At 42.8% G+C, this 27,010-nt stretch overlaps 1 protein-coding gene across 1 annotated transcript in view; it reads left to right on the top strand.

Annotated features, from left to right (window-relative positions):
* The window catches only part of LOC138292459 (myomegalin-like), a 1,643,599-nt gene that overhangs the window by 1,191,728 nt on the left and 424,861 nt on the right, over positions 1 to 27,010 (top strand). The window contains exon 26 of the mRNA XM_069231077.1: positions 4,928 to 5,200. Coding sequence (XP_069087178.1) covers positions 4,928 to 5,200 — 273 coding nt within the window. The remainder of the gene's footprint in view (positions 1 to 4,927; positions 5,201 to 27,010) is intronic.

The following is a 27,010-nucleotide window of genomic DNA, read 5'->3' as shown; positions in this document are numbered from 1 at the left end:
GTGTTTGACCATGGAAATGGGTTCACAGGTCCCCTAACGCCTGGTCTGACCCAGGCGTTAGTGGACCTTAGCCCCATTGTTTGGGTCTGCCTCCCACCCGTGTGTCATTTTAGCACAAGGAATAAATATGGCGCTATGGGGATAGTGTCATTCTTTGGATGGGAACACCTACCTTGCATCACATTGACGAAAGGTGGATTCATGCATCAAAAAAGTTGTGCAAACTGCAATATTTTTATGCTAGATGGGTCTAGCGTCAAAATATAAATATGGAGTTAAGTTTGCGCCAAATTTGCATTAAAAAAAATGACACAACAGGGCAAACAGAATATTAATGTGCCCCTTTGTTTGCAGTGCTGCGTTGCAGGAGCTTTTAATAAATCTACCCCCATGGGTCTGGCTTTGAAAACATTATTGTGGTTAGAAATCCTCAGAATACCCCCTGTTATATTTTACAAATCATAGAGTTTACAATGGCAGATTCTCTGTTGGCTTCTCTGGATAGATTGTAAACTAAAATCATCATGAAAAAATGTTTTAAAGGTAGTCCAATACTGCAAAAATGATTGCAAGCTCCTCCAAAGAGCTTCAGTGCAGTGTCCCTAGAGTCGAGCGTGCATAATCTAGTAAGTGTGTTCAGTAAATTGGGAGTCTAGTGAGTGAAATTGCTTGGGAGTTTCTAAGTGTAAGAGTGTTCACAGAAAGATTCCCTTAAGTGCTCTTGTAAAGAGGGGCAAAATCTCAGGCACTCTGCTGACATGGTAGCCCTGAAGGCCTCTATCCAGAGAAACGTAATTTTGGGGGGGTGAAGGTTGGATCGGTTCCCCCAGGCGGTGGACAAAAGTCTAGATTCTTAAGGGCTTGAAAGTCCAGTTCTGGGTTATTGTCAACCCAACAGTGAGCAATTTTCACTTGAGTCATCACACCTGCTCTACAAGCCGCAATAGTGCTGAGGCCTAGGGAAAGTTGAAAAAGAGTCAGGACCCAACTTCTTTTAGTGCCATAAATGGGCGATTGCAGTGGGTCAATGCTTGTTTGGGGTCACCAACCATGTCAGTGAAATAGGTTAAGATGGCACGCCACTCCTTTGTCTGGGAGTTTGGCCCACCTCCAAACTTGACCCTCACCTAAGTCAAGACAAAGTTTTTGTGTCCGTGGATTACAGGCACTCTCTACTTTTGTATTACTGTTAGCAGACACATGCAGGCGAGAACATCACACCTGATTGCAGGTATTGTTTTTACTCACTGTTCATTGTTAAATGCCTCCAGAAAGGGTAAGAGACACTCCTGGGTTATTGGTAGTGAGGGCTAGGATGTGCCACAATCATTAAGGAAGGAACAGAAGTATAGCATCAGTAAGATACCTCCGCAAGTGCCGTTAGGGGCTTAATGAGTGGGGTCTTATATGTGCATGAGCAAGGTCCTATTTGTGCTTGCCATGACTTTCTGTGATCTGTGTGACCAACATTATGGAGAGTTGTGCATATGGTTGTATCAGTTTAGCCTTGTATCCACTAAGGTTGCCTAAAGTCAATTATTAATATAAGAGTTGGTACCTGTTGGACCTGGCTCTTTTTGCAGGGTCATCCCCAAACGTTTTGCCTTCCTCCTCCAATTTTTCTGACCTCTTTTTGTTGGCTTTAGGACTCTGAGTACTTTTCCACTGCTGAGCAGTGCTAAAGTGCATGTGCTCTTCCTTCTAAACTTGGAATGATTGGCTTACACCTAATTGACACATTTAATTTACCTGTAAGTCCCTTATATGGTGGTATCCCTATACCCAGAGCCTGTAAATTAAATGCTACTAGTGGGCCTGCAGCGCAGCTTGTGCACCCACGAAAGTAGCCTTTCAAACCTATCTCTGGTCTGCTATTGCAGAACCTGCATGTGTAGTTTACTGCCACAGGGACCTGGTATCTAAATTTACTTGCCAGGCCTGGAACTCTACTTTTACTACATTTGTTACCCCTAAGGTAGGCTAGAGCTAGAAGAATGGGCAGGGTGCTTTGTGGGTAAAATGCAGGACATGTGCCTCGTCGTATGGGCTGTCCTAGTAGTGACAAACAGCCTATTTGGTTGCTCACTACTGTGGGTGCTGCTTCCCTCATAGGATTGCATTGGAAATGCACTAACATATGTCTAAGCGGTATTGTCTGATCTATGAGGTGTGGCGTAGGCATGTTTGGTATAGTTGGAATGATAGTGAGAAATGCTGCTTACTGGTGTAGATGGATCTTTTATTACCATTATAGAAATGCCACTTTTAGAAAGTGAGCATTTCTCTGTGCGTATGACTGGTGTTTTGCAGTTTACCTCCAACCCACGTCTGGAGCAGACATCTGGACTTTGTGCATACTTCTCCTATAGCCTGTACACAGAGAGGGTAGAGGTGTCACCAGAGTGCATCTCCATATTGAATGGTCTTCCAGAAAGGGGACAGTCCTTGAACCGGTTAGTGCTGGTTGGAACCCCTTCTCCCCCTTCTGTGGAGACTGCACAACATGAGTATAAGTACACAGGGTTTTCCCCCACATTTTCAGACACTAATGGACTAATGAACTGGACACTGGATGCTGCTGGAAGGAATCGCCAGGGGCCGCCTTAAGACTGCTCAGCTGTTGTGCTGACCTATGACCTGCTCTGTCACTGAGAGGGACTGCCACTGCCTTTGAGCCATTGTGCTGGCCTGCTTGCTTGGGCCCTGCAGCCCTGTACCCTCATTGCTGTCTCCAGGGGCTGGGTGGTGTGTCCCACTTTCCCCCTGCATTTCCCCTCTTCTGAAGCACAGGAAGGGTGCATTATGATTTACTTCCCCAGTGCGAGGGAAGCGCTGGATATGCTAGTTACTAACCCGAGGAGCACTCCATTCTTCTACTTCAGCACTTGAAGAGAACTTTGGGCTTGAGTTTGTAACCGACTTGGGCACGGAAGTGCCCGGGTCACCCTATGTGTGGCTTTTCCCCCACCCCTCCGACGTGGGAGAGGTCGCGAGGGCCGGAAGCCAGCATGGACAAGCATGCTCCCTTCAGGGCACCAGGAGGCATCAACTCCCAGTGGAAGGATCACCACCACAGCCCAAGCCATCGTGGCCGTGTGAGCCAGCTCCTTCATTGAAGTAACCCGGAGGGGAGGGGTCAGCCGATGTGCCTGGGACCGGTTTGCCCCATGGTGAGCACAAGGCAGTAGGAGCACTGCCACGAGGATGCGCACAGCCACTCTGTGACTAACTCTCTCACACAGAGGCCCTAAGGAGTCTCCCGGCTGCCTTCTTTTTACTGCCGCGTGTGTTCTCCGCCACTCCAACATGGAGGTCCACTAGCAGGGAGGGTGTTGGTCCAGAGGGGTCCCGGAGTAAGGACCGGGCCGACTGGATGGCTGGTGCAGTATGGGCTTGAGATGAAGCCCTGGAGGAATCTGAACCCAATCTTAGGGACAGTCAGCTGATCCCTCACCGGACAGGCGGGAGGCCAGGGGGGTCTCCCCGCCAATAACGTGTGTGCATGGGCCCCCTTTCACCACTGACATGACATTGTCATGCTGTGAGGGGGGCCTTGAATTTCACATATCACCCCACAAGGCATTCCGAAGTTTGTCAGCATAAGTGTGGCTGGAGGACGGGGGGGGGGGAGAACATCGACGGAAGTCCATGCCTGACTAGCTGCTTCCATTACTGCAAACGGAAGCCCCAAACTGCTGCAGCCTCATTTTGAGAGATGAATCAAGGTGATTTCAACCCTCCAGGCTATACCTGTTGGTTTTCCCGGTTGGGGGATCACGTATCTTTCTAGGAACTCGTTGGTATGCATTACAGGGGGTACTGATGGCGCGCCATAGGGGGAATGTTTTATTTTATGTGTGCACATGAGGATGTCCTGGCTTTCCTGATTTGTTTATTCTGACATGCTTTTTTGGAGGTAATGACATCCTGGCTACTGCTTGTGTTGCAGATAAGCAGTTACCTATATGTTTACCTGACTACTGCTTATTTTTGCAGAGTACCAGTAACCTGTGCAATGTTCTGACAGCTGCTTGTGTAGGAGGGTGTTATTGTTACATGTCGTGTTTGGTTTAATGATGTTTTATGCAGTACAGTTTATTTTTATATTACTTGTTGTGTTTCCTTTGTGGTGTATTTATTGAGTCACGTGTGTTGTGTAACCGCTTTACACATGACCTCTGGGATAAGCCTGACTGCTCCTGCCAAGCTACCAAGGGCATGAGCAGGGGTTATCTTGGGTGTGTAACTCCCTCGCCCTGACTAGAGTAGAGGGCTCTGCCTGGCTGAGGTGCATGCCCTAGCCAACCAGAAACCCCATTTCTAACAGTACCTCCACCAATTAATGGGCACATTCTGATTAGGTCACAACATAGTTCTAAGTGAATCTTTGTTCATCCCATGGTAGCAACGCAAATAAACTACTGTTGGCAGAGACACCGGTCAGTGTTGGGATTCATGTTGAGTCATATCGAGTTAAATACTAAAGTTATTTTTGTGCTTTCAATGTCGATCTTTTTTCCTGATGAAGTGCCACAAGGGTGCGAAATGCATTCCTAAAAAAAGATTTAGAGGAGCAACATTTTGCTGTAACGAAGATTAATGCGTTTAGATGGAAACATAATAAAATAACTAGTATACATTCACATGAACTGGCTGAATTTCTGTAATTAATAAGGAAATAGAATAATTATCATGCACGTGTGTAAGTCCCATGGGCTACACTGGGATAAAAATCCACAGTGAGATAGGACGACGACACTAAGTCCCACTATGTCTCTGGTGTGCCATTCCGCGTGTACAGAGATATAACTTCTCCTGTCTCCTCAAACCTCTTTGTAATTTATTATAGTTCTGTTTTATGCAAGTGATTGTCACTGTTCGCATTCTCTTTGACCTAATTTTCCTAATTGTTCCCTCTTCTGCTTAGGTATTCCTCTGACTACCCCGGTTGTGAAACCAGCACAGATGCCTGGCACCTCCTTCGATACCAGCTCCTTATCCTTCCAGTGTGATCCTTCTTGCTCCCTCCACGTTTTCCGTAATGATTCTGCAGCAGCGCTGAATCGACCAGGGGGCAATGGAGTTCTGGGCAGCAATACGCTCCGGGACATGCCTCACCTCATCAGACTGCCTACATCTAACATCTATGAAGATTCTTCACTGGGGTCTTCAGGGTACCAATCTGCACCACTAATCACAGGTAACCCTGATTTTGTAAATAGGTTGCACTTCAGGCTCTAACTTCAAGCCGTCAGAGCAGAATTGGACAAGATGTAACAATCATAAACAGTTTCTTCTCTATGAAAATAAGGCATTTTTTGTGAACTTTGTGCACTTTGTAAATCATGAAAAACTTCCGAACAAACTTGAAGTTCAGAGCATTGTGAGGCAATTTTATGATCTGAATCAGACAAAATACCAACCACTAATGTCTCCTTTGATCTGTGATTTGATTATCAGCTTCCATATCTTAGAATATGGTCATTAACTGCTATTATTTGTCAGCTAAATCTTTCTGAATTACTTTAAACAGATGCAGGGATAATATTTGATGGGTTCAAGCGTATATGTGTCAGTTCGAGTGTGTCTGCATCAGTTCGGATAACGCATGATCATAGATTTTTTCCAACATGGTGCTGGGTATAACAATACTAAATTGCACTATGTGCTTCACTACTCTTGTAAGGCAATTGTAAGTGACAAAGGTATTCAGGAGAGGGCAAAATGTTGTATAAGGGCTTGTTAGGCTTAGATAGTTTGTTGTATATTAACAAAGCCATGATATCCATCTTCAGACTGAATTGTTGTGAGGATGGTTTATGCCATAACTTTTGGTGGTGACCTAACCTCCATTCTTTACTCTTTGTTAATGAGCTTCCCTTCCATAACTGAGCTGGTGGAACTTAGTTTCTAGTTGGACGACCTTTTAAGACGTCTGATTGAATTCCTTTTGGATTCCAGGTAGAAAGAGTTGCTTGTTTCATAACCCAGTCCAAATTGGTATTGATTGTCTGTTTGTCCTTCTGTGTTAAAAATTGCTCCATTTGAGGAATAGATTGAAAAGAATAATCATGTGTTTCCCTGGACAGTCGATGACGTTGTTATTGACCAAGGGTGTTCATTCAGTGCTGCCCCAGGAGGGTGGAATACTTGCCTGATTTTCATTACATTCATGTTAGATACATTTTCTTTTTTGGTAATAATGACTTTTTTCAGTATTATCTTTATTAGAATTTTTGCTATAGACTAGACACGGTATAAAACTATAACCAGCAATACACAGATGTATATAACCTATCATATCGGACTATTGACGACTGCAACAGCATAATATAAATACAATGGAACAATGATGGGTCAGCAGTCAGCATGTGATGAATGATAAATTAAGACAGTTTTTCCTTAAAATACGCAACAATTTCAAACAACAGTCATAAACTGTATTTGAAACTTCGCTGGATATTGAGGTGAGGAATCGCATGCGATATGTCTTGTTCAATGTGGGAGTCCACTCACAAAAATGGAAATTACAACACAGATTATTGTGGGAAAACAGGGGTGGATTAGGGGCAACGTTTGACAGTCCTGGGGGCAGCACACACCAGTATATAATGGTGTGGCTCAGGGGCAGTGTCGAGAGTTAGGAATTTGCACCCACACAGATAATAGGAATGAAAGGTGATGGCAGTACCAAGGCCTCCAGCCATTGGTGGACAGGAGGCCTGTGGTAGAAGGTGTAGCAGGAAATTACCAAGAATTCTGTGAGACATGGCATGAAGACTCATTCAGATCTCGTTTCAGTCTCTAGCTATTTGGTGCTTCTTAAGTCCTCTGACCTTTTCTCTTTGTAGAGCTTTATTCCCAGGCTGGGCCCACTTCTTAAAAGTCAAGACAAGTCATAATTAGGGGTAGGAATGCTGCCTTGCACCTCATTGTGATTGCTGTTCTATTGGACTGATGCTTTATGATCTTTAGGTATCATAGATAGGTCAAGGGTGCAGGCCTCTTACTTGTCAGGGATGGGCAAGCCTGTACACTGTGAAGCCCAGAATGCTGAGAGAGACAGGCAACCTCATAATATGTGGTGTATGTTTGCATTTGGGGCTGGTGGCCCTGGCATCCCAACTCAAAAAGGAAAATAATCCTGGAGTCATTCTGAAGTCATCCGATGACTTCAGCTGGGCTATTTCTGTTTTATCTGGTGAAGTAATCCCAAACCATCCTGAAGTCTGTGTATAGGGCAAATTATTTAATTGATGTGACTCTACAGTCATCACAGAACCTACTCTAGGATGGGTTCCTGATTACTTCAGTGGAAAACATGTGATGATCATTTACAACTGCATGATGATCCCTGAATGATTTCAGGATTAGGTTGGATTACTGCAGAATGGTTTCCGGATTACTTCAGAGGATGATAGGTGATTACCTGATACCACTGCAGGATGATCTCATGATGACTTCAGAATGAGGCTGTATTACTCAAGGATGATCCCATGGTGTGTTTGAGGTGACCTGTCAGTAGGTGCAGGCCTGTTGTATGGTAAATGTGATCCTGTGATCGCCAAGTGGAGCAAGCAGATATGCGGGGTGAGTGGCCACAATCAGTGGCTCCATAATGTGGTCAGAGGCTAAGTGATGAAGTGGGGGGGCTGCGCAAACTGGTAAAGATATGTAATATTGTGAGTGCATGCTAAGAAAGATTTGTGATGAATGTGAATGCTGTTAACGGATAAATGGCGTGAACAACTTGTGTCCTAATTGGCATCACGGTTCAGTGGTTATTGTAGCAAATATGTATGGGCGTCTTAGAGGTGTTATAGGTGAGTGTATGTGCCATAAAGCGTTCAGTGGCTGTGGGTGAATAAATGTTGGTGAGGATGAGCGATATTGCAGTGATAATGGGAGCTTGCTTTTGTGCCTATGTGAAGGTGAGTTTCTTGTACGAATAGTGGGTGAGAGCAAGTGCAAGGGTTGGATGTGCAATATTACAAGGGACAGGCAATTTCAGTGGGTGAGCAGTATGATGAGAGGCTGAGAGAAAGCAAGAGAGTCTGAGTAACATGGCAAAGGACTGCAATTTTGATGTGGATGGTTTGGGGTTCGAGTGATGGAGAGACATGTTATGAGTGGGTGGGAGCTAAGTGGTGTTGTCAGTGGCCGATTAGATGAGCCCTGTGGTGAGTAGGTTTGGCTCAATGGCTGGTTGGCTGGGTGAATTATATCAGGCGGTATCAGTTATTAGTGTTGTGAATGAGGTTTTTGTAAACAGTGTTAACAATTTAAGTTATGGATGGAAGTGTGCATAAGTGTGTGATGAGTTGTTTGTGAGTTTCCAGGTGGTAGAAGGAGCTGTAAGTGAACAGGTGGTTGGAAAGTGTGCACAGGTGAGTTAAGTTCTCAGTATTGGTTGTTAATGTTGTGAGTGCTGCTTTGAGGGCCTCACTGTGAGTGAGTGATGAAATAAAGTGTGAATGTGAATGCTGTTTAGCAGATGGGTAGTAGGGAGTGGGCCTAGAGCAGGTGAACGAATAATATAATTGAACATGTGGTGAAGGTCATTGATCGAATTACCAAGCAAATGTGAAGTTAGTGGGTGGAAGTTGGGGGAGAGTAAGGCATCATATCGGATTTGCAGAAATGGAGTGGCTGAATGTGCTTTCACTAAAAGTGTGGACATATAATAAGTTAATTGAGAGGTGTAAACAAGTGAGACTGATTACATGGTGTATGTGGGTGAAGTAACTAATTGTTGTGTAGGTTGAGTCAGGCTTCAAATTAGTGACAGGAATAGAATGTACATGAGTAGTGTAGCTGTTGTGTTGTGAATGTGAGTGGGTGATATGATAGTAGAGTGAGCAAGAAGTACAGTGGCATTGAACTGGGTGTCTTCTGGCAACACTGAGAAGGATATTGAGTGGTTCTGTTAATCACTGCACATGAGTGGAAATGTTAGTAAAGCATGTAATTTATGCAAGGAGTTAGTTCTCTGTGCGAAGAAGGTTGACTAGGTGTAGTGATTGAGAGGCATGTGATGCTCGTGGAAGCAGTGCCATGGAGGTTATATCAGGTTTATCAGATTAAACTATTTTACAGGGACATCTCATTATGAGTCCAAGACGTTATTTAATGCATCAAAGTTTTCTGAGAGTTATAGTCTTGGCTTAATTTTAGCGACCACATTGGACTAACAAAGTGAAAGATTTGTAAAAGCAAAGCCAAGAAACAAATGTTCGTCAAGGTGACATGATGTGTTATGATGATCTTGAACAAGTACATGGGCTGAGGATGGCTGGCAGTATTCGAACAGCCATAAACTAGTTGGGCTTACCAGATGAGGAGTAAAGAATATCTGGGGATGCTTGGCGTGCGGTTGATGGGGTGGTGATGGATGCTGTGGTTCTAGTACTATGGATGAGTATTAGTGTAGGGCTAGTGTGTGCTGGTCCAGAGGTTAAATGGTGCAGTCACCAGGGTTTTCTAGGTGATGAGGATGTAGCAGGCTGTAACCAAAGGGTACAGTGACTGTAAGATGAAAGGTATCCAAGAGTAGGTTTTGGCATGGCTGGTACAGTGTTCCGGATGAGTGACAAGGGTCATGGTTGACGAGGAGTGAAAATAATTGGATAGGCTGAGGTTGGGATGCCACCACTGAATCTCCTGGGGACATGCATATGGTGTAGGAAGGGGGTAGTTTTAGCAGGTTTTAAAATGATAGGGACTCTTGAGCTGTGCAGGGTGCTGGGGCAGAAGTGTAATTGGTGAGGCTTGGAGCAACGTATAGGTGCTGGACTAAAGATAGGGGTGCTGAAGACTTCTGGGTTTTGCAATGCGTGGACATTCTGTGGCTGGGATCGAGCGTGCAGACCTCTGGCAACAAAGGGTTGGCGGCAATGCAATGAAGGCTGCACAAGGCATACCTTTACCTGGTTACTCAAAAGAACAGAGTGATTTGAAAAGCTGAGGGTGTCTTAGAGATAAATAGGGTCCCTAGAAAGAAATTGGAAGAGGCAACTCATGTAATAATAGGAGGGGAAAGTATAATATAAAAGAGAGGGTGAAGAAGAGGATCATGTGTAGTAAGTGAAAATAAAAAGGGAGATTGGGGACATTAGAGAGAAGAGGAAGGGCAATGGGTCATGGAGGACAGGTACCGCTGGCGGAGGAGATATGAAAAGGAGATTAGGAAGAGCTAAGGTGTCAGAGAAGAGCGCACTAACGCAAGCAACGAAGCACATGTGAGTAAAGAGGACATCATAAAAACTGTAGATGAGTAGGAGTAGTAGAAGAGATAGAAATGTGGGAGGTGAAAACTGATATAAGCTGCAGAAGGGAGCAAATATTTAGAGTAGGTAAAGTGGAGAAGAAAGGGCAAGAGGAAGACATATGGTCAGCAAAAGTTCTGCAAAAATCATTAGGAAGGCCTAGCGCCATTCAAACAACACATTTGTGTCATTTTTTCTGACGCTAATGTGGCGTGAGATGTCCAAAAATGCTGTACCATATTTACAAAGTAGCACAATGCATGCATTATCCCACTTTGAAACCCTTTGCGCTACATTATGCCTGTGCCAGGCACAATGTATGCAAAGGGGGCTTTCCCCCCTTAGGAGGGCTGAAAAAATGACGCAAAGAAATCTAAAAGATTTTCTGAGCAGGCATTAAAAGGAGGCTCCCATCAGTTACAATGGGCCTCTGGGTGCTTTGCAGGATTAGCGTCAACATTTCTTATGCTAATCCTGCAAAGCGCCGAACTAGCGTAAAAATTCTGCCGCTAGTTCCCTAACTACTGCCATGGTGCACCATATGTTAAATACGGTGCACATATGGTGGCGTTAGAGGGGTGCTAATGTACACAAGAAAAGTGGCGCTGCTCTAAGTGCAGTGGCACTTTTCATAAATATGTCCCTAAATGACATGGCAAAGTACTGGGAGTAAACAGTTTGTGATGTGGATGAGTTTTACAGTGAGCGAGTGATTGAGAAGCATAATTGTACGAGCTGGTTGGAGTTGAGGAGGGTTGAAAATGGCTAAGAAAGATTAATGTGTGCTGTTGTGAGTGGCTTTAACTCAATGACTGGTTGTGTAGCTGAATTATGTCATGAGGTATCAGTTACTGATGTCTGAGTGAGGATTTTTGTAAATGACTGATGATGTGGGAACAAGTGATGTTATGCATAGAAGTGCATGCATGTGTATGTGTGTGGAGGTGTCAGGCAAGTAGGTGGCGGAGTCGCTTTGTGAGTTGCCAGATAGTACAAGCAGCTACAGGTAAATAGGTGGTTTAGTAAGTGTGTGTGGGTCAGGTGTTTTCTCAGTAACAGTTTTTAGTGTGGCAATGCAATGCCCACTGACTGTGAAAGAATAGTGTAATGAAGTGAAGTAGATGTAACATTGTGTGTGATTCTTGGGCACGTGATTGAGAAGTATAATTGTGCATATGATGAAGGTCGGTGATTGATTTAATAAACAAATTTAAAGTGAATGGTTGTAGTTGAGTAGAGGGTATTTTAAGTGTTTGTGGTGCATAGTTCAAGTAAGTGTGCCACATCTGGTGTTGAAATACTGATGATCAGATGCTGGTGAATTGTCCCTGTGGTGGTGTGAGTGGCTTTGGATGTAAAAGCAGTGTCTTGAGTATCTCATTGGTATTATGAGTAGCCTTTGGTATGTGGTGCCAGTGGGTGACGCCTTGAGTATCTGGAGGAATGGTATGGCACAATACGTGGCGGAGAAATGTATTGAGTGGCTGTTCTTAAATAGGTGAGCACGTGGGTACATTGCGAGTTACAGGAGTGAATGAAGTAAGTGCTGTTGTAAGTGATTGATCTTATGTGAGCAACCAATTTCATATGCGATTTTCTTAGAGGTGCTGCAAGTAGTTTAATATATAGAGAATTGGCAGTGGCTCTGGGTGAATGTACCATGAAACAAGCCAGTGACACTACAATCTCAACAAGTTATTGTATGTAGCCATTGTACTGTATGGTGGGAAGAGAGCTAAGTGTAAATGTGTTATGGCTGACATTATCAGTAGGTGTTAACATCTGTGTGAGAGTGCTGCTTATTGGTATTGGATGGGTTCACTGATGTTTATTTTCAAAACAATCCAAATAACTTTGAAAGTGGCCATTTTCCATAATAGTGAAGTGAAATCCTTGCAGATGGATGAGTGGTCGTTATAAATTCAGAGATGTGGGTGAATAGGATTCTTACTGCATATATGGAACAAGTAATTAGAGGTTCGAGCATTGTAAAGAGCAACACGTGAATAAACGTGGTGCTGACTGAAAGCCAGAATGTATTGTCAGTGAAAAGCACATTTCTAGTGTTTTGTAAATGACAATATGAGATGTGTAACTAGGAAAAGCTGTGAATGGGGTCTGCGTGAATGGTGTAGTGAGTGACTAGTTTGAATGGTGTTATAGATGGTTTTGCCAGTCATTAGAGATTTGTTTGTTGTATGAATGATGGTAAATGAGCGAGGCTGTTAGTGAGGAATTTTAGGACTATGGAGAGAGCTGTTGCTTAAGAAGGAACTGGGGAGGGTTAAGTTGTTGTGCGCTGAACATTATGGCGCTGTGGAATGTTGGGTACTGAGTTGCAGGTTGTGTTGTGAGGGGCTGCTGGTGATATATATGAGGGTTAAGTTACTTTGATGATGTAGAAAAGGGGTGAAAGGGTCTTAGGATGGGTTATGGATGGATGCAGCGTTGGTGCAAAGTTCTGTGTTGATAGTGCACGAGTCAAGACTCTCTAAGGGGTTTCAAACAGGCCCTACTAAGACATTCCTTTTGTTTCTGAGCCTTATTAATTGTGCCAGAGAATGCAACTTTGATTAGAAGTCAGATCTCTTGGTGTCAAGGCCAGCACCTTACTTGTTAGATAATATGGGGGTGCAAACATACTTCCCCCAGTAATTACTGCGGGTGGTAAACCACACACAACTCCTAATACTGACCTCTATGCAGGGATCAGAATATCTCTGGCCTATGGCATTTGTATTTCATACATTGGTGCCAATTGGATGTGATCAGTTTGTCACAGACAATGTTTAGTGTGTTGTGTTTGCTTGATAATGGAATAACATCAACTAAGTCTTTCAATGTTTGCTTTATAGATTGTAAAGAAGGCAGCACAGAGGCAGCTACTTGTACTCTACCCCTGCCTTTACCAGCTTGTACGTTGCAGCAGCATAGTAGTAGCAGAATGCCAGATGGCATTGAGAACAGACTGTGAGTTAAAAGGCTTCAGTGAATCAGTGACTTTCCAATACCATTACTGCAATGTTGGGGGGCACCCACCAAAGGATGAAGCACTAGAACAAAGAAGTAATCACTCAAGGTTAAGATGCCCTGTAGCAGCAGAATGGTATTAAGTGGACAACCAAGTCCCTGCAGGACAGGCAATGTGTGTGATACATGGACCCAGTAAAAGGACAACTGAGATTGGTTTCCGCGTAAGAGGCCCACAAAAGAGGAGCATTATTGCCTATTCACCACACTGTCCCCGGGGAATCATTGTGGCATGTTCTTCTGGTGCTATGTGATGAGTGGGATAGATCTTCTCTAGTAACAAACAATCTGGAGCCTTTTCTTTACACAGTCAGACTTAGGTGAGTGCTTCATTTGTTCATAGCTTGCACCTGGCTACTTTACACCCATTTCTGGCCTGCTTGTCCCTGGGGGAATTGATGTAAAGGCAGGAGGGACAAAGAAAAGGTGGTGACAGGCACAGGAGCAAGCAAAAAGAGGATGATTGCCAATTTGCATGTAGTTAAAGGACAGGTTGCAAGAAGTCAGGTAAAAGTACAGATGTTGGAATGGAGTCCGACGAGATGGGAGAGTCATTTCAATCGTCTCACACTATTGTCCGTCTTTGGGCCTGAATACCCTCCCAGATACTGGAACTGTGATCCTCCCCTAGTTCCTCTTTGGCATTTGCACCCACACCCATTTAGGGAAACAAAGTGGGATGATTACAAGCCCGAAAAGATTTGTTTTCAAAGTGTTTCCCAATTACAGTCTGACAATTGTGTCCTGATGGCCCAGAAAATAGACTCATTTGGCCATCCTCAAGATTACTTAGTTCAAAAAACGATGTGAAATCTTCTAGACAAAAGGTACGCTGAGTGCCCTGAGCCTTCCAGATCAAACATACTTCTATGCTCCAGGTATCATTTTCTTATACAAGCCCCTGGACGATTTGTGCTGTCTTCCACTGATTAATCCCTTGGTCTCCTCGACAGAAAGTCGTGGATGGCTCTTCTGGTGACTATACCTAAATCTCTAATATTGTTCCGTCAAGAGGTCAGCGCTTTTCCATCTCACCACCAGATTTTTTTCCAAAACTAGGATTGTAGTTTGTTTGAATACAGAGTTAGTGCTTTGTCTCAACCATGGTGTTGTGCTAGATTGCAATATTTTGGATGCGCTATATACAAATAATGAGTGTGTGTTAATTTTCCATATTAAGCTTGTGCTTTGTTCCATCATTGAGGTTGTGGTTTAATCACACTCCTGTGTTGGCGCTTCCTCCCAATTCTGAGTTTGTACTCGGTGCTTAACTTTTAAAAGAATGAGTATTGAGGCCCAAATTACTGCTCAGAATTTCCTAATAATAAGCCTCTGTTTTGTTCCTATACATTGTTCAAATAATTAGTCCTATCTATGTCACTGTACTGTAAGATACGGTGAATTACTGTCCTCTCCTTTTGCGCTGGCACACAAATTGCTGCCATGCGCCAATGCAAGCACCCTTGCATCATGGTGCAAGGGTGCCTGCATTGTGGGGCAACACATAGAAAGAGGAAAAAACTGTGAGAATATTTCTTCCCGTTGCGTCACTCTTATGCCACCCCTGACTTGCAAATCTAAGAATGCATCAGATTCCTTCAGGTTCCATGGGTGTTGCGTGGGAATATCCCAAGCAACACCCATGGAACATCCCTTTCACACAGTGTTATGCATGAAAAGGGTCCACATTTACAAGGCCATAAAAAGCCATACAGGGTGGCTTTGTGTGGCTTTGTCAATATGGGCTGGCACACTGCGCCACCTGAGCGTAAAAAAAATCATGCTCCGGTGGCACAGTATGCCGCTAGGGCCTCGTAAATGAGGCCCTGAGTGTTGCTAGTATTCAATGCTAAGTTTTTGTCACGTGTTCTTTGGCAATGGTTGTGCCTCTAACCTGATAAGAATCTGATATGAATGTGCTGTTCATTTTCACATTGAGCTTCAATATATTTATTTACTTCCAGTACTGAGCTAAGAAGGAACTCTATCTCTGCCAGTGGTTCTTGCCCTGTTTTATACTGTGCCACATTACCACAATCGTCCCCCCTTTCTGCTGTATTAATGTACTAGTTGTTTCTTTTATCTTGTTGTTTTTCCTCATAAACCTTGTGAATGTTTGTCACCTCCTGTGCATGAAAGACCAAACAGCCAAAATGTTTGAATGAACCAAACTTAAATATAACCACTGTGAGCACGGTATAGCGGTTATCAGGAGCTTAGATTAGCCAAACTAATAGGCTGACTCTACTATTTGGATGGTCTACCTATAGTTCAACTAAACACACAGACTGTAAATAATACACTTTTTAGATCATGTACATAATACATAGAGATACAAATACATACCAGAAACAATGTTAGGGTAATTATTTTTAATGCATACATAAATACATTACACACAAATACATAATGCATATGTAAATATTTTAAAATCATCAGAAACACTACTCTTTTGTTGATGCTAGTGAAGTCATCAGAAATAATTATACTTTGAAGTAATCAGTTACTGAAAAAATAGGCTTTATTCGATTTCATTTAAAATCATAAAAGTAAAAAACAATACAACATGATATAATAAAATTGCAGTGCAGGTATGTAAACATTAAAACTGTATTACATGATAACAATACATTAGCTGCACCACACAAGAATATATTTACTACTACAAACATAAAATAATTAAAACCCTACAAATGCGACAAAACCCTAAAAGCAATATTGCACACGATTAAGAATTATTCCTTGCATTCATCACAGCCCACAGAAAGCTTAACATGCAGGAGCATATCCCCAGTGTAGGTATAGTTTGTAAAAAAAAGAGATAATCGTGGCAGCATTGTGTGAAGTTAAAAGACCTTAACATTGGGACAATGGGCCTTTTCCGCTGTTGAGTGTCCTATTTGCAAGAGAGCACCAAGTGCATAATGCTCTGTTTGGACACTTTATCAGAGGGGCAGTTTGCTAAAGTTTGAGACCAATCATTCATTACAGGAAAACTAGTTAAGAGATGGAAAATTTCCATTCTAATATGAGTGAGGACTAACCGATGCCTAGGGCTCAGCTCAAACTTGAGGTATGGTTGCATGTCATATGTGGTTAATATAGATTGATTTTTTAGTACAATGGGTTTAGGCAATTCCTATAGACAATCAAAGCTGCTCGAAATGCCATAGGCATTTGGTTTTCAAGTCTTTTCTACTTAAGTTTTCCATGGTTTGAGGCGGTTCAAAAAAATGTGAAGCCCTAAATCACAAAAAGATTTGCTTCATGTAAGCCAACCATGGGACGCGCAGTGGAAAACTCAGGTTAAGGCAGACCCTAATGATTGTTTGATTCAAATCAGTAAATTCTGGTGTCCAAACTTCATACCACAATAAAATAAGCTGTACCTTAGTTATAACCACAATAAACGATAATCCAAATTCTACGTGGCATACAAAGGACAAAGTACTTCTAGGGACAGCAAGAAGATGCCTCAAAAAAAATGTTTCCACGTTTTGGAACGCCATGCAGCTAGTGTGTCCCCACACACCCGGCCCACAAACAACAATGGACCTACATTCAGCCTTGTAAATCTTCAGCATGTCATTAGGTGAGCTCATACCTAACTTCCTTGCAAAGTTTGTCACTTCCAGAGATGATTTCCCAAACTGAAGGTTCCTGGCCCTGATCTGTCCATGTGCTTTCATTATCAAAACGTATGCCCAGGTAAGAAAAAGTTGGTGTAGTGCAGATCTTTACATGATGTCTTTTTATGTCACTGCACTTCGCTGTGCTTCTTCCAGATTTCATGATGAATGTCTTGCTTTTATTAACTAGAAGTCATAAGTCCTGCATATAGGAAACAAAATTAGTCAATAGGCTCTGAAGGCCCAGAGGGTTTTGTCCACATAGAGCAGGGCTGGTATGGGACGATGACCAATTTGTGGGAGATACTTACATTTACTTTCTAACGTTCTTCCTAAGCTATTTATATATAAATAAAATAGGAATTGAGTGAGTACGTAGCCCTGCCGTACCCACCTCTCAATAATAAAGGACTTGGTACACGTGCCCCTGATATCATAATTAACCCTGGCATTTAATAGCCCTAATGAGCTCTTCAAGGCTAAATTAAAGATCAATACTGCTAAGAGGTGTGTGTGATCAGTTACAGAGTTAACAGTACTCTGGGTGGGCTCCCCCGACTCATTGAATTTTGGAGAAATGACCAATCCGTTCCCCTTCCAAAATTGCACACTTCAACCTAGGGCATTCCTCCTCCATTACCAAGGGGTGTTAACAACATGCCAAAATGCAGTGTTATTGTTATTAAGGCTATCTTCATGCAATGATTCACAGGCTTTGTTCCTCAATGCTTTTTCCTTCTCTTTCACAGCCCTCTTATACTCCGCTCTACACTTCTGTACCTCAGGTTTTTGCATCTAGGAAATCTGTGTAGTGCCTCCTTTCATCTTTTATGTGCTTTGGGACATGCAGAATCGAACCAGCCTCTCTTCATGTGAGTGGAACTCTCCCTGGATACAAAAAGACCCTCCTTGATACTCGTGTAACCTCCAAGAGGGCCCTAATTAGAGTGGAGGGTTCAACAGAATCATCTAAACATGTCTAAAAAGCCTATCAAAGTGTACTGATTAGCTGTTTTAAAAAGCCTTCAGACTTGACCTGGGACCAGCACAAAGTATACCTGTTACGGGAGGCCAGCTCGATGTTATCAGCCATACATAAAGTGTGACTCAAGGGCTGATAATAGGGTCGATTAAAAGTAAGTTGGATGCTCTGAGGCAAATGATCACTTAATGAGATACCATGAGTGACAAAATTATGACAAAATTATGAGCACTAAATAAATGACTAGAAAGATGCACATAGTCAATGACACTATGTTTACCTCTGCCATTGAAAGTGAATTTAATTGGAGCAGAGGGAAAGCAAATCTCATTGGAAAATACTAGGTCATATTTCTATAATAAATCGTTCAACTTTTCCCCATAGTGGCTGTGTAGAAAAACAGATTGGACACGATTATTAAAAATAATTAATCGACATACCTTTTTAGATGGCAGATAGCACAAACATACATTGAAGTCTCCACCCCACAATATAATTAAATCCTTTTGATTACTATTACACAGTATAAGTCGCAAGCAAGGGGGGGGCTCTATATGGAGCTGAATTGTGGGGTCTTGCAATTTAGATGATCTGGCAAGGGCGGAAAACTCTTTCTTAAAGATGCTGCTAAGAGTTCCCTCAAGTACCCCAACACTTCCTATTCGAATGGATCTAAACTTGCCTCCAATCAACCAGATTGCCGCTCTTAGGCCTTTGTTGTTTTGGATTTCCCTATGGTCACTAGATTCTCTTATTCCCTATAGATGTGGGCTAACTAACCTGACTGATACCAACACCAGTTCAAAAATTAAGTGGTGTGCTTATGTGGAACGGACCTTTGTATCACTTGGCTTGGGGACATACTGGAAGGATCCGTTATCTATTCTAAAAAATGCAACGCAGATTCTGAAGGATGCATTTTGGTTTAATGCTCAATTTACACAATTGACTGCAGTCTCGTCATCATCCATGACTGGCAGCTTTCTACAAATCAAATGCCATTATGAACCTGAGCGATACATGGATACATTACTTTCTCCACATGCACGTGCATTGTATATCAGATTTAGGATAGGCTCTCTTCCTTTGCGCACCCTAATGTACAAATGGTCTAATACAAGCTGTAGCTCTAAGATGTGCCCGATGGGTTGCGCCAGGGAAGAATCCATAACCCACATCCTCTTCCAATCTTTTGCATACCATAAACAGAGGGCTTCTTGGATTATTCCATTATGTAAAAAAATAGGTTTTAGGAATTGCTCTGAGAGTTTTTAAGTCTGATCCATCTGTTTTAGTGGCTTGCTGTTTGGCAAAATTTTAGAATCTATTTGGCATTGCAGACTGAATATGTTAAAAAAACAGGAAAAAATCCAACAACAGATGATGGGAGTGGTCACTGATGAACTTACTCGTGAATTTTAATGTATGCGTACACCAATTCTCTACCGTCTAATGAATTTTCCATATTTTTATATTCTTATATGTCTTAAATGGAAACATTTTCTATTTTTATCTTATTCATTGTTTTTAGTTAGGTATATACTTGATCTACGATATTGATCACGAAAAACTTTGCATTTTTGCACGATTTTATAATATGGTACGAATTTTATAGGGAGAATGTTTTATATTCGAGGATTTTTACATACAGTTTAATGTTTTATATTTGAGGATTTTTATACATAGCCTGTTTTCTTGTAAAATTGTCAATTTGTGGTGTGCTTTTATGGTATTTATTTTTACCGAAATAAAGCTAACTTGGAACTATTACACAGTAACTCTAAGTCCTTATCTAATTGTCGAAGAACAATAGAGATATCAGCCATGTTATAAATGGGGTCTTTGGTTGGCAGACAGGTTACCCCCTGTCCAAACAAGGATCCTCACTCTAGTCAGGGCAAATGAGAAACACACCTGGTGAACCCCAACTCACCCCTTTGGTAGCTTGGCAGGAGCAGGCAGGCTTAACTCAGAAGCAATGTATAAAGTATTTGTACCAACACACACCGTAATACAGTGAAAACCCTACAAAATGGATATCACACCAGTTTAGAAAAACAGGTAATAATTATCAAAATCAAACAAGACCAAAATGACAAAAATCAAACATACACAAGTTAAGAAATTAATTTTCAAAAGAGTAAGAATCTTACTCCATAGAAAGCAATGGAAACGATGATTTTGAACAAAGTACCTGGTTAGTATAAAAAATAATGCTGCACGGGCGAGCGTGCATTGGAAAAGGCAGCAATGTGTCGATTCCTTCCTCGCATGTGAGGCCATGCGTCATTTCTTCTCCGATCAGATCGGTGATGCGTCATTTCTTCTCCCTCACAAGACAGCAATGCGTTGATTTCTGGACGGGGCACCTCAGATCTGCGCAGTCGGCTTGACTTTGATACCCAGGGACGATGCATGGAAAATCCTGTTGCATGGTGTTGGAAAACCAGCTGCATGGGGTTTGCATCGTTATCAGCATCCACAACCAAGTGTTCTTTGTTTCTCCAGCTACGAAGGGTTGATCTCCCAGCCGCAGGTGGCGCGTCTTCTATGAGCCACGTTGCGGATGGTGTGTCGAAAATTTCCCTGCACAGCATTCTGTGGGTGGATTTTCAGCTCTTGTCTGCCAACTTCACCTTTCAAGGGCCCAAGGACTGGATAAGACACCACTTGGCAGGGCAGGAGTCTCAGCGGAGAGTCCAGGTGCTGGCAGATGGCTCTGAGACTTCAAAACAGGAGTTCAACTCAGTTCAAAACCTTGGAGATTCTTCACAAGCAGGAATATACCACAAAGTCCAGTCTTTATCCCCTTTCACAGGCAGAAGCATCAACTGCAGGATAGCCCAACAAAGCACAGTCACAGACAGGGGCAGCATTTCCCCTCAGCTCTTCTCCTTGGCAGAGATTCCTCTTGGTCCCAGAAGTGATCTAATCTTCAGGGTTTTTGGGTCCACTACTTATACCCCTTTCTGCCTTTGAAGTATGCAAACTTCAAAGGATAGTCGCTGTTGTTTACAGGATCCTGCCTTGCCCAGGCCAGGCCCCAAACACACACCAGGGGTTTGGAGACTGCATTGTGAGAGGGCAGGCACAGCCCATTCAGGTGTAAGTGACCACTCCTCCCTCCACTCTAGCAGAGTTGACTCATCAGGATATGCAGGCTACACCCCAGCTCCTTTTGTCTCACAATCTAGAGGGGATTCACAAACAGCGCAACTGTCAAACTGACCAAGACAGGGAATCCACAAACAGGCAGAGTGGACTAAGCAAGAAAATGCTAATTTTCCCAAAATTACATTTTCAAAGTAACAATCTAAAAACCAACTTCACTAAAAAGATGTATTTTTGAATTGTGAGTTCAGAGACCTCAAACTCCATATTTCTATCTGCTCTCAAAGGGAATCTACACTTTAATAATATTTAAACCTATGAGACAGATAGACCTTGCAAAAGTGAAGACTGAATGTAGCAGTATTTCACTGTTAGGACATGTAAAACACATCAGTACATGTTCCACCTTACCTTTAACATACACTGTACCATGCCCATGGGCCTACCTAGGGCCTACCTTAGGGGTGCCTTTCCTGTATGAAAAGAGAAGGTTTAGGCCTAGCACTTGGGTACACTTGCCAAGTCGAATTTGCAATTTAAAACTGCACCTACAGATACTACAGAGGCAGGTCTGAGCCATGTTTACAGGACTTCTAGTGTGGGTGGCACAACCAGTGCTACAGGCCCACAAGTAGCATTTGATTTGCAGGCTCTAGGCACCTTCTAGTGCACTTTACTAGGGACTTACTAGTAAATCAAATATGCCAATCAGGGATAAGCCAATTACACATACCTTTTACACAAGAGCACTTGCACTTTAGCACTGGTTAGCATTGGTAAAGTGCCCGGGTATCAAAAAACAGCAAAAACAGAGTTCAGCACACATCAACAATCTGGGAAGCAGAGGTAAAAAGTTAGGGAAGGCCACTCCAAGGATGCCAAGTCTAAAAAGCCGGCATAGCATTAATGGAAAAATGTATCACCACTAGCTTAGTGGTCGTGGAAACACCACAAACAATCATCTGATAAAATGAATTATATGCCACCATTGTAATTTCAGTAAAGGGCACATAATTAGATGCATAAGTGCATAATCCTCCTTTCGGTCTACCAAGACTAGATGCAACCGCAGGGATGTGATATGCTGAATAGCCATTAATATGTAGCAGGTCCAACACCCACATCTCCTGTAGGCAAAAAATATGAAACGTGAAACAAACTCTGGCCATTCTGGATTATTAAGTTTACTGTTTAGGCCGGCCACATTCCAAAATAAGAATCCCTCCAATATAGTGGTGGGCTTAACAGTCGGGCTATTACATGGTTCAGTTAATGCAAAGCAGGGACTTAAAATGGGAGTAGATACATTAGAAAGAAGCTCCAGATCATCATCAGTCTGAGAGTGGAAACTTGTGTCTGTCACCTCAAGACCATGAGCCCTTACCCTTAGGACCCCACTATAATTCCTCATTGTGTCAATCCAAACCATCTAGTGTTGAAAAAATATCAAAACAATTATATGTTAAAATAGGGTAGTGGGAAGCAGGCACTGCACTGGAATTAAAATGTGTCCAGGATCTAGATGCTTGCAGTTTTGATGCAGGTTAGTGAAAATATCCTAGTGGAAGAGGTGTGAAGTTATAGGAAGACACAGTTATAGGCCCAGTTCTATAAACAGTACAGTATAGTTTCCACCAAGCGTGGTCTTTTAAAAGACAGCACCACACAGTCTCCTGGTAAAGATCTGTGACCCCTACAAAACATTGGTTGTCTTGATTAGAGAGCTTGTAGGTGAATCACTATGACCCAAAAGATCTGTGGCTGGGCAAGGTGCACTTGGATTGTCAGCTTCACCTCCCTGTTTGTGGGTCTGTGTGTCTGCATTGGTAGATGGTTTAGTACCCCTGAGCACGTCTTGGACATGTATTGTTAGTAGCTGTCTTTGCTGGGGGCTCATGTACAAATCGTGCAGTAGAGGAATGCCGAATATCGTCGGTACACTCAAGAGATGCCTGGAAAGTTGTGCACTGTAGTTAGATGAAACTGAAGGCGCAGCAGGCTTGGTCTTTAATAGGTCCAGAAAAGAAGTAGTAAGACTTTCTACTAGCATTAGCCTAATAGTCATAGGCTCCAGTGAAGATCTTACAAATAGTTCTAATGATTTGACTGTGTCACAAAGTATCTTAAGATTATCATTCAGAACTTTTACAGCAGCCACTGTGGGTCTAGAGAGAGCCTTTTATAGAATTTACATTCATAACCTGAACATTCTTTATGGTTTGAACAACATTTGCAGTCCTTAGGCTTTCTTGTGCATTTGGATGGGGGTTGAGTGTCAATGTCACGTGAAGAGATGGAATCTGTAACAGTTTGTACACACCCATTATGACCAGTGTCAATTACAGTGAGTTCTTCCCTGTTAGGTGGACTTGCGGAAACTGAGTTGACCAACTGAGACTCAGTGTGGGGGGAACCAATAACCCCCCTCCACAAGTTGGCAAACGTCTTCCACACTTGTTATCTGTTTATTGATTGCCCTTATAGTGCCTGTGATATATTTCAATATGGATGTATGTGTATAAGTTGGAGACCTAGGTCTGTCCACAGTATTGGGGTGCTTTCTCTATCCCATCCCTTGTACCTATATCAAATCTTAGGCAGAGTTATATAAAAATATTTGATGACAGACTCAGACTCCTGTATAGAAGACATCCTTGATGACAATATTGCAAGTGCAAAATGTGTTGGAGGTCCCTTACTGTACGAAGACCATCCATACAGCTAGATGCAATAAACCAAGCCCTGCCCTGTCTCTTCCTGTCCTTGACGGGCGCAGATGGGCCGACCTTTGGCCCGGGCTTTGCCAGATACTCATTTTCAAATCATCCTCAAGCCATTAGGAATAGTCACACCTGGGAAAGTAATCAGATACTCATTTTCAAATCATCCTCAAGTCATCAGGCATAGCCACACCTTGTGAAGTCATCAGTTGTTAATTTTCAAGTCATCCTCAAGTCATCAGGCTCAAGTTTTCAAATTTTGCTGATGACTTCAGAATATGATGATGTCTGATGACATGAAAATTACTTCTACAGTAGTTTGATGATTACCAAATGACTCCACAATGGCTTCTAAAGTGATCCTGTTTGACCTGGTTTTGCAGAATGTTTCTGTATTTGTACTGGGGAAAGGTATGCTTTGAGAAAGATAAAAAATTGCGTTGTATCAGTTCAAACTTAGTATTTCGGGGAATTATTTGTGAGTATTCAAGTGCCCAAGTCCACTGTTTATCATGGTGCACCCCATCAAGTTCTTCTTCCAGTGCTTCCCACAGACATTGTAATGACATAAATGTGTAGTTTTGTAGGACTTTGTATAGTCAATTGGTGTCCTGCCTCCCTTGTCCCAATTGTGGATGGTGTGTGTGTATAAGCGAGTGTGTCTCCGGTTCCTTGGTATTATCCCCCACTTGGATTTAAGAATATGGGAGAACTGTCCGTGTGTGAGGAACTGGTCTGTATGTATTGTTGATGGCTCAGCGATCAAGTGAAAAGCCATCGACTGGCCTTCATGAACTAAATCTCATATAGCCTTTATGCTGGCTTTTTCCTTTTGCTGTAGGTCTTGTCTCTCAAATATGCCTTTATGATTAGGCAGGCCGAGCAGTGTTCGGTCTGCATGCTGGCTCTTTCAGATTGCTACAGTTTCTTCTCTCAAATATGCCCTTATGTTTAGGAAGGGCGAGCAGTGGTATGTTAGGGAAATAGAGGACACATGCTGAGTAATCGCTAGGTTATGGGCAAGGCAACACTGGGTCACCAACACCAGTATCGGGGAGCCAAGGCAAGCCTTGATCCTCTGGAGGGTTATATTGTAGACTGTTGTTTGAGTTGGGGGAGTACATGTGCTGGTTTCCCCGAGCAAGAGCCCTGACAGCCACTTGAAAAGCCATTGCAATTGGGCTTCCAGATAATAGCTCTAGAAGTTCGGTGTTCCCAGCCCTTTTTGGTAAACTAGGAGGTGCAGCTTGGCCAAAAGGAGGTCACCCAAGAAGGTATCTGTTATGATGTATCTTAGGGCCATATGTAGGAACACTTTTTCCCATAGACACAGAATTGGTAAAAACCTTTGCTACATCTGGCCCTTAATGTTCTAGACTGTGAGGTGTGCAGGATTCCAAGGTTGCCAGTTGGACTGGAACCTTGGGAGGAGAGGCCGACGCCAGGTTGTGTACTTCCTGAATAAATTTTGTGGCATGAACTACTATGTGTCCGAGCGTCTAATCACAACATTTTTGGCAACGAGCGACAGCTGTCTGGTGTGGGTGTAATCGTTCACAACCTGGCGCATGATTTGCCGTTCTGAACATCTAGGGTGAACGTCAACGAGGAATCAAGCTTCTTGTGAGCACAGCAGTTGGTGACTTACCTACGATTGCCAGTGTGATATCGGCGCATCGTGCTGCCCTTTTAATTCACCCGTTGGCTCCCTGCTGTTGATGGAGCTTTTGGAAGAAGAGGGTCCTGCACGCAGGTACTTCAGTCTTTCAATAACTGCACGCGCGCTATCGCGCATCCGCGTGTACATTGTGAACGCTACGCTACTCGACTTCAGATTAGCGTTACATGAGTTGAAAGACTAGCTTGCCTACCTGCTTCAACGTTGAAAGACCAGGGTGGCAGCCATTTTGTTTGTTGAATATTCTCCTGATTTTAAGAGTAAAGCAAAGGCCTTGTTGACTGTTGTCTTCACTGAAAGCCAACCGCTACTGGAGTTGCATCCTCCTGTTACATACATTTATATTTGTGCATTTGTTGTATGTAATAGCAGTTATGGCTTCACAGGGAAATATTATTACTCCACCTTATTTATTGCCACAAGCAGGTGAGCCTGACATTTGTTGGGAGGATTGGATTGAAATTTTAGAGAATTATATTATTGCCCTTGATGGCCACAATTTTTCACCAGCCAGAAAGAAAGCACTTTTACTGAGTGCTCTAGGCAATGAAGGTCGAAGAATTTTCAAGTATCTGCCTGTGGCTTTGGGCCCTAATGGTCAGCCCATGGATAATGTCTACAAGGAGGCTATTAAAAGATTAGAAAACAGATTTGCAAAAGAAGTGAACTTGGTAATGGCCAGGTGCAAATTTTATACTCAACCTCAGGCTGAGCATGAGTCCATAGATAAGTTTGTGGATAGACCAAGGGAACTTTCCATTAAATGTTGTTTTGGAAACATGACAGAGGAGTTAATTTGCGACCAGTTGATTGTCCAATGTAAGGAGATAAAAATACAAGAGAGACTATGGGCAGCGAAGGATCCCACACTCAAGGAGGCCATTGGGATTAAGGAATCTTAGCGATGCATGAAAGAACTAAACAAAAGAGATAAGACTAATGGTGTATCCCTGGTCAATACTGATGGTCAAAGCAGTAGTGAAGGTGAAGTCTGTGTAGTTAGGAGGAAGGAGAAGAAGGAATATGTGCTTCCAGCGTCTAGAAACAAAGGAGAACAAGTTCTTCCTGCGGCTAGAAACAAAGTGGACTGTGCTCGTTGTGGCAGCATTTATCATGATTCAGACTCAAAGAAGTGCTTTGCGAGCAATAAAATTTGCAAGAGGTGTAGGCGAAAGGGCCATTATGCGAGGGTTTGTAGGGAATTTAGCAAAACAAACAAAAATGTGAATTCCAGTGTGGGAGCAATTGAAAGTACTGTTGAAAATATGTTTGCCGACAGGGTACTTATAGTGAATAATGATCTCAAATTTAAGAGTGCCCAGTATACTCCTATCATTGAGGGGAAAAAAAGGGGGAGGATGTCTAGACCTACCGCTACTTTCATTGTGTGTGGTGAGAATGTTGAACTCATGATTAACTCTGGGTCCATGTATACCATTATCTCTGAACGACTTTTTAAAATGTATTGGTAGGATGTTAAGCTCTTACCTAAAGATATGAATAAATCCTGGTGGCTACTAGGGTGAATCTATAGATATCTTGGGATACATGGAGAGCGACATACAGTATGGCTGAAGGAGTACGAGAGGCAAGTG

The sequence above is a fragment of the Pleurodeles waltl genome, chromosome 4_2 (assembly GCF_031143425.1).
Source record: "Pleurodeles waltl isolate 20211129_DDA chromosome 4_2, aPleWal1.hap1.20221129, whole genome shotgun sequence".
In the NCBI taxonomy this organism is placed as follows: domain Eukaryota; kingdom Metazoa; phylum Chordata; class Amphibia; order Caudata; family Salamandridae; genus Pleurodeles; species Pleurodeles waltl.
The sequence above is the reverse complement of the archived record's forward strand: the minus strand, read 5'-3'. Positions and strand labels throughout refer to the sequence as shown.